We start from the raw sequence: 7,369 nt of genomic DNA on the forward strand, positions 1-7,369 counted from the left end.
CCCCCCCCCCCCCCCCCCCCCCCCCCCCCCCCCCCCCCCCCCCCAAAGGGGAGAAATGAGGGCAAAAAGGTGCAAATTCGGGTGAAAGGCAGCAAAGTTGGAATTAAAAGGGGCGAGAGTGGGACAAAAAGGGGCAGAACTGAGGGGCTAAAAATGCGGGAATTTGGATAAAAGCGAGGAGAACTGGGGTCAAAGCGGGGGCCCGATTTTGGGGCTGACTTTGGGGGGCCCCGGGGGTCTCACCCGTTCTCGGGCGCCCGTTTCCGGGCCGCGTGCGCCTTCAGGATCTTCTGGTGCTCATCGTAGGCCTTGAGCAGGCTGGGGAGGGGGCAGCGCTCAGGGGGGAGCCCCCAGACCCTTTTCGGGGTCCCCCCAGGGCGTTTTTCCCCCGAACCTGTGGATGCTGGAGCCGAAGTCCTCGAGGAACTCGACGCGGCGCTGGGAGAAGACGAGCTTGGCCTCGTCGGGCAGGGGGCTGCGCAGGGCGCGCTCGAAGCAGCTCATGGTGTTGCCCTCGTTCTGCCCCACGTCCGCCCCGAACTCCATCTCCAGCAGGTTGGCGTGGAGCCGGGCGTTGTCCTGCCCCAGCCGGGCACAGGTGGGTGTTGGGGGGGGAATTCGGGGTGTCCAAGGGGTGTTGGGGGGGTCCTAGAGGGGGGGATTTGGGCACCTCGGGGGGCCCTGGGGGGAGTTTGGGGCAGGAGTTTGGGTTGGGGGCACCCAAAGGGTACCCAGGGGAGTTTAGGGGATCCTAGGGTGGTGTTGGGGTGCCCAAAGGGGGTTTGGGATTCCCACTTTTTTCCCCCTGACTCCGATCCCAGAACTCCCCGGGACCCTTCTCCCGCTCACCGGGTCCTTCTCCAGCGCCTCCACGAGCACCTTCCGGGCCTTGCCCAGGTTCTTCTGCACCTTGCACACCTGCCGGGCCAGTTTGACGGCGTAGAAGGAGCCCAGGGGCAGCCCCTCGTTGGCCCTCATGGCCTCGAGCAGCAGCGCCTCGGCCTCGGCCACGCGGCCGTGCCGGCGCTCCAGGCTCACCCGGCGCAGCCGCACCATGGCCAGCCCCGGCACCGCCGCCTCGAAGCAGCGCAGGATGCGCCGGGCCTCCTCCACGTTCCCTGGGAACGGGGGAAAAACGGGAGAGGAAGGGAAAAAAACGGGGAAAAATGCGGTTATTGGGATCCCCACGGCAGTTACGGGGTCCCACAGGGGCATTATTGGGGTCCCCGGGCCCGGCACCGCCGCCTCGAAGCGGCGCAGGATGAGCCAGGCCCCTTCAGCATTCCCTGGGATTGGGGAAAACAGGGAAAAAAAGCGAAGAAACGGGGTTATTGGGGTCCTTGGAGCAGTTATAGGGTCCCACAGAGGAGTTACTGGGTTCCCCACGTTGATTTTGGGGGTTCCTGGATCACTCTGGGGTGACCTTTAAGCCCCATCCCCACCTCAGAGTGCCCAGTCCCGGCCCCAAACCTGAAAAGGGGCAGTTCCGGGGCCATTCCCGGATTTTGGGGGCTCCCCCGGGCATTTGGGGCTCCCTGACCTTGCTTCTCCTCGAAGGCGGCCCAGAGCAGGTGGATGTTGGGCTTGCGGGGCAGGTGGAAGCCGCAGGCCCTCTGGAAAACGCTGCGGGCGCCCGGCACCGTGCGGGACTCCAGGTAGCGCGTGTACTGCGGGAAAAACGGGGGGAAAAGGGTGAAAAACGGGAGAAACGGGGGAAAATGGGGGGGGAAAACGGGAATAACGGGGGGGGAAAAAGATGGGGAAAGGAGAAGGGAAAGGAAAGGAAGAACATAGAGAAGGGTGAGGAAAAGGGGAAGGGGAAATGGGGAGAAAAGGGAATTTTGGGGGAAAACGGGCGCCGTTTTTCGAAAAGCGGGGATTTTTTTTGGGGGGAAAAGGGGAATTTTTTGCCGGGAACGGCCCCACCTTGACCCAAAACTCCTCGTAGAGGGCGCAGGCGATGAGGCAGCGCTCGAACAGGACGATGCTGCGCTCGTGGGACCCCGCGGCCACCTCGAAGTCCAGGTACTCGCGCCAGTTCCGCAGCTGCGCCCGCTCCAGCGGCTTCACGTGGAAGTACGGCCGCTTGATCTGCGGGATTCCAGGGAATTGGGGGCATTCCGGGGGGATTTTATGGGGGATCCCAAGGTGGAGTCCAAAAGGGATTCTGGGGGGGGTTAAGGGGGGATCCTGAGGGGGCTCAGGGGGGATTCCAAAGGAGGTTCCGGGGCCGTTCCAGGGGGATCCCGTCCCCTTCCACCCACCCCGTCCTCGAAATTCCAGCGCTTGCTGACTTCGGCCTCGTTCTGGGCGTAGATTTGCTGCCTCATGGAGATCACGAGCTCCCGGATCTTCTCCTGGTCCAGATCCTCCTGGGAATGGCGGGGCCCGGGGTTAAATTAACCAACGGAAAAAATCCTTTAATTAGCGCTGCCAAACCAACACTTCAGTGCCAATAAACGAATAAAGGAATCAATCAACGCATCAGCCCAGTTAACGGAGGTTTCAGCCCCCATAAGCTGTGGGGAAAAGCGGAATTCCCGTTTTTCTGGGAACATTCCGGGGGTACCTGAGCCTCGGGCGGGCCCTTCCCGGCCAGGCCGGGGGGGGGATCCTCCCCCGGGGGCGCCTCCGGCCCCTCCGGCTGCGGCTGCGGCGCCTTCGGAGCCGCGGGGTCGGAGCCGAGCTTGGAGCGCACCCAGAGCAGCTCCTCGGGGGACAGGATGGCCCGGGGGGGGTTCTGCAGCACGTGCTCCTTGAACCTGGAATTCCACAGGGATTCAGGGATTTACTGCAGGGATTTGGGCATCTCCCACCCAAATTTAGGGACCTCCCGCGTGGATTTAGGGATTTCCCGTGGAAAATTCAGGCGTTCACCACCCAGATTTAGGAACTTTTTTCTAGGGGAAATCCCAGGAATCCCAAGGATTTCCTGATGGAATCCCAGGAATTCCAAGGTGGAATCCCGAGGCTTTCTGGGGGAGTCCCGAGGTTTTCCAGGGAAATTCCAGGTTTTCTGGGGGAACCCCACAAACCCCGAGTGTTTCCTGGGGGAACCCCATGTTTTCCCAGGCTTTCCCCTGGCAATTCCCGAGGTTTTCCCGGGGTCTTCCCGGTGCATTCCCGGCGTTTTCCCGTACTTCTCCCAGTGGTGGCTGTAGAGCTGCGTGGGCATGGACAGCAGGCGGTCGTAGATGGCGGTGACGGCGCGGAGGTCGCCGCGCTCCCGCTCCCACTCCACGTACGATTCCCAGAGCTTGTCCGAGCGGAAATCCATCCCGGCCGCCGCCACGGCCGCCTCGAACGCGCTGGGGGGACAGCGGGCGGTCAGCGGGGGACACCCAGGAAGGGCCGGACACGCCCCGGGGAGGGCCGGACACGTCCTGGGGAGGGCCGGACACGTCCGGGAAGGGCCGGACACGTCCTGGGAACGGCCGGACACGTCCGGGAAGGGCCAGGCATGTCCTGGGAAGGGCCGGACACGCCCAGGGAGGGCCGGACACGTCCTGGAAGGGCCGGACACGTCCTGGGGAGGGCCGGACATGTCCTGGAAGGGCCGGGCATGTCCTGGGAACGGCCAGACACGCCCAGGAAGGGCCGGACACGCCCAGGGAAGGGCCGGACACGTCCTGGGGGGGCCGGACACGTCCTGGGGAGGGCCGGACACGTCCTGGGAAGGGCCGGACACGTCCTGGAAGGGCCGGACTCACCCGCGGATGCGCTGGGCGGTCTCGGGCAGCGCCGGGTCCAGCGTGGACTGCAGGAAGGAGATGTAGTGGATCCATAAATCCATGCTCAGCGGGATGGACTGGAGACCCCGCTCCAGCACCTGCGGGGACACCGGGGGTCAGCTGGAAACACCTGGGGGCTCCTGGGGGTCACCCGGGGGATCCTGGGGGCTCCTGGATTTTCCCTGCCAAACCCAGGGAAAAAGGAACATTTCCTGCCTCCAAAAAAGGAGAAAAGGGGGAATTTTTTCCCCCAAAACCAAGGAAAAAAGGGAATTTTCCACTCCCAAACCCTGGAAAAAAGAGGGATTTCTTCCCCCCTCCCCCCAAAATGGCGAAAAGCCTGGATTTTCTTCCCCAAAACCGAGGAAAAGGAGGGGTTTTCCCCCGCTGAAACCTCCCAAAAAGGGGGGGAAATGGGGGATTTCTGCCCCAAAACCAGGGGAAAAATGGGGATTTTCGCCTGCCAAGCCCAGGCAGGAAGGGAAGGGCGGGGATCTCGCCGTGCCCACCTCCTCGGCACGCCGGGCGCTGCCCAGGCGCCGCTCCATGTCCGCGTACTTCTTCCAGTAGCCGTAGCAGTAGGGGTAGTGCAGGAAGAAGGCGTCGAACGCCCGGCGCGCGGCTCCCAGCAGGTTCTGGGCACGGCCCGGCGGCACCGGGAGAGCCACAGTCAGAACCGGGGCGGGGGCTCCGCACCGGGGGGGCTACGGGGGAGGCTTCACGGAAAAGGGCGAGGCGGGGCGGTCTTACAGGGAAAATCGGGGGTTTTATATGGAAAACCGGGGTTTTTACATGGCAAATTGGGATTTCTACACGGAAAATCGGGGTTTTTACACGGAAAATTGGGATTTTTATATGGAAAACTGGGATTTCTACACGGAAAATCGGGGTTTCTACAAAGAAAATCGGGATTTTTATATGGAAAAACGGGATTTCTACACGGAAAATTGAGATTTTTATATGGAAAACTGGGATTTTTACACGGAAAACCGGGATCTTTATATGGAAAACTGGGATTCCTACACGGAAAATTGGGATTTTTATATGGAAAATCGGGATTTTTATATGGAAAATTGGGATTTCTACACGGAAAATCGGGATTTCTACATGGAAAACTGGGATTCCTACACGGAAAATTGGGATTTTTACATGGAAAATCAGGATTTTTATATGGAAAATTGGTATTTCTACACGGAAAATTGGGATTTCTACACAGAAAATCGGGATTTTTGCACGAAAAATTGGGATTTTTACAAGGAAAATCAGGATTTCTATAAGGAGTTTTAATTAAGGCTCATTTCGGGTTTTAATGAGGCTGGGGATTGGGGGTTGGTAATTAGGATTTAATGAGTTATTAATTATGGTTTAATGGGCCTGGGGTGACTAACTGAGACTTAATGGGGGCTGTTAATGGGTCTGAAGGGGTGTTAATGAGTCTGAGGGCTCAGAGGATCTCATTAATGGCTCTGGGGTTATTAATCAGGCCATTCACGGGTCTGGGGGCTCCGGGCCATCACTAACGGGCCTGAAGGGCCGGTTTTGGGTCTGGGGGGGCACTGATGGGTTTGGGTGGGCACTTTTTGGCTCTGGGGGTTCATTAATGGCTCTGGGCGTTCATTAATGGGTTTGGGCATTCATTAATGGCTCTGGGGTTCATTAATGGGTTTGGGGGTTCATTAACGGCTATGGGGTTCATTAATGGGGCACCTCCTGCTCGACGTAGCCCAGCAGCTCGGTCCAGGCGCCGAAGTCGTGGGGGTTGCCCTGGGCCGCCCCCCAGAGCCGCTCGAACTCGGGGGGGAACGGGGGCGGCGGCTCCTCCTGCGGGGGCTCCGCGGGGGGGTCCCGGGGGGGGCTCCTGCGGCTCCGGGGGGGCCCCGTTGAGGCTCTGCGGGGCGGGGGGAGGGGCGGCGGCGCCGGGCTCCGGCTCGGGGGGCGCGGGAGGGGGGGGCTCTGCCGAGGGGGCTGGGGGGGATGGGAGCAAAGAGAAACGGGGGCCACAGTTAATGGGGGGGCTGAGGGGAACCCAGCCCTGCCCCCCAATTCATCCCCGGCCCCCCAGTGCCACCTGCCCCCCGCAGCCCCCTCAGGCACCCCAAAATCCCCTCAGAGCCCCCAAACCCCCTAAGATCTCGCCCCCCCTCAGCCCCTTCCTCACCCCAAATCTCCCCAGCCCCCCTCAGATCTCCTGAGATCTCGCCCCCCGCCTCACCCCAAATCCCCTCAGGCGCCCCCATTACCTCAGACCCCCCCAAATTCCCCTAAATTCCCTCAAATTCCCTCAGACCCCTCCAAGCCCCCTCAGATCTCGCCCCAATCACGGCCCCTCAGCCCCCTCCTCACTCCCGAGCCCCTAAGGCCCCCCCATTACCTCACCCCCCGCCCGCTCCCGGGGTCTCACCGCCGTCCCCGTCCCCATCCATCTCCCCCCCGGTCCCGCCGGGGCCGCCCGGCCCCTCCTCGGGCGCCTCCGCCGCCATCGCGCCGCGCGGGACCCGGATGTGACGGGACAGAGCAGCCGGCGGGGCGGCGGCGCCGCCTGGCGGGCGGGAGGACCCGCAGCGCGGCCGCCCCAGCGGGGTAACGGCGGCGGGAGAACCATGGAGACGGGACCGGCGGCCAGAGCGGCTTCCGGTGCCGCCAGTGAAACCATAGAGACGGGAAGGAGAGGCCAGAGCGGCCGACTGGGAACACACCGGTATAAACCAGTACAGGCGGCTTCGCACCAACCGTGAAGACTTTGGTGCGTGGGAAACCAGTACAAACCAGTAAAAACCAGTACAGGGGGTGGGAAACGAGAATAAATCAGTAAAAACGGGGTGTGGATCACAGATAGAAACTTTGAGGGGGGAGAACCATAGAGACGCGGGCAGGAGCGCGCGCCCCCTGGCGGGCGGGAGGAGCTGAGCTTTACTGCAACCTTTATTGCCGTATTTACATCGGAGCTGTTAAAAATTTGTACATTATTTACAAATTAAATAATTCCGCCACCGGTTTGGGGTGAAAAGGAGCGATTTTGGGGTCCAGCGCCCCCGGGCCGGCTGCTGGAATGGTCCCTCCCCTCCCCCTCCTCGCGGCTTCACCCCAAATGAGGAAATTTTGAGGAATCCACCCAAAAAACTCAAAACAGACCCGGCCACGAAAAGCTATGATTTTGGCTCAAAATGGGTAAAAAACCAACACAAAAGGGTTAAAAATCAACTCCCCAAAGCGGCGCCACTTCGTTATTGCCAAATTCCTCATTAATCCACTCAAGCTGGGGCCAAAACTACAAAAAAAATTAAAGGAAAGAAGAAAAAAAATCCGCCTCAAGCCCAAAAATCCCATTTTTGGCTCCTTTTTGCCCCAAAACTCCGCCACCCTTGGCTCCTCCCCCCCCCCCCCGCCGCCGTTTTGGTGCAGAAGCCGCCGTTTTCCGTCGATTCCGACCGCGGGTTTGTGGTTTTTCCCTGAGAATTTGGGGTTCCAAGAGGCACTGGGGGCGCGGCCGCTCCGGAATCGCGGCGGAATGGCCAAAACCAGGCGGTTCTGAGGTGGGATTTGAGCCAAAACTGCCTGGAAAGGAGCAAAACTGAGCAAAAAAATTGCAATCCCGGCTGTGGCAAACCAGTAAAAACCAGTTTGGGGACTGGGGGGGG

The 7,369-nt window shown here is 60.8% G+C and overlaps 2 protein-coding genes across 2 annotated transcripts in view; both read right to left on the bottom strand.

Moving 5' to 3' along the window:
* The window catches only part of FAU (FAU ubiquitin like and ribosomal protein S30 fusion), a 7,584-nt gene extending 3,726 nt beyond the window's left edge, over nucleotides 1-3,858 (bottom strand). Inside the window, exon 1 of the mRNA XM_042020997.1 lies at nucleotides 3,842-3,858. The gene's annotated coding sequence lies outside the window, so the exon portion shown is untranslated. The remainder of the gene's footprint in view (nucleotides 1-3,841) is intronic.
* LOC121661148 (pre-mRNA-processing factor 39-like) overlaps nucleotides 1-5,660 on the bottom strand; it is a gene marked incomplete at its 5' end in the record, with an annotated part of 6,150 nt that extends 490 nt beyond the window's left edge. The window contains 11 exons of the mRNA XM_042021006.1: nucleotides 244-318; nucleotides 395-579; nucleotides 850-1,118; nucleotides 1,541-1,667; nucleotides 1,927-2,091; nucleotides 2,265-2,372; nucleotides 2,570-2,762; nucleotides 3,141-3,308; nucleotides 3,711-3,829; nucleotides 4,241-4,366; nucleotides 5,439-5,660. Coding sequence (XP_041876940.1) covers nucleotides 244-318; nucleotides 395-579; nucleotides 850-1,118; nucleotides 1,541-1,667; nucleotides 1,927-2,091; nucleotides 2,265-2,372; nucleotides 2,570-2,762; nucleotides 3,141-3,308; nucleotides 3,711-3,829; nucleotides 4,241-4,366; nucleotides 5,439-5,660 — 1,757 coding nt within the window. The remainder of the gene's footprint in view (nucleotides 1-243; nucleotides 319-394; nucleotides 580-849; nucleotides 1,119-1,540; nucleotides 1,668-1,926; nucleotides 2,092-2,264; nucleotides 2,373-2,569; nucleotides 2,763-3,140; nucleotides 3,309-3,710; nucleotides 3,830-4,240; nucleotides 4,367-5,438) is intronic.
* Between the last annotated feature and the right edge of the window lie 1,709 nt (nucleotides 5,661-7,369).

This window comes from Corvus kubaryi, unplaced genomic scaffold, assembly GCF_017639235.1.
Source record: "Corvus kubaryi isolate FWS band 111438036 unplaced genomic scaffold, C.kubaryi_AGA036_p1.0 37070, whole genome shotgun sequence".
In the NCBI taxonomy this organism is placed as follows: Eukaryota; Metazoa; Chordata; class Aves; order Passeriformes; family Corvidae; genus Corvus; species Corvus kubaryi.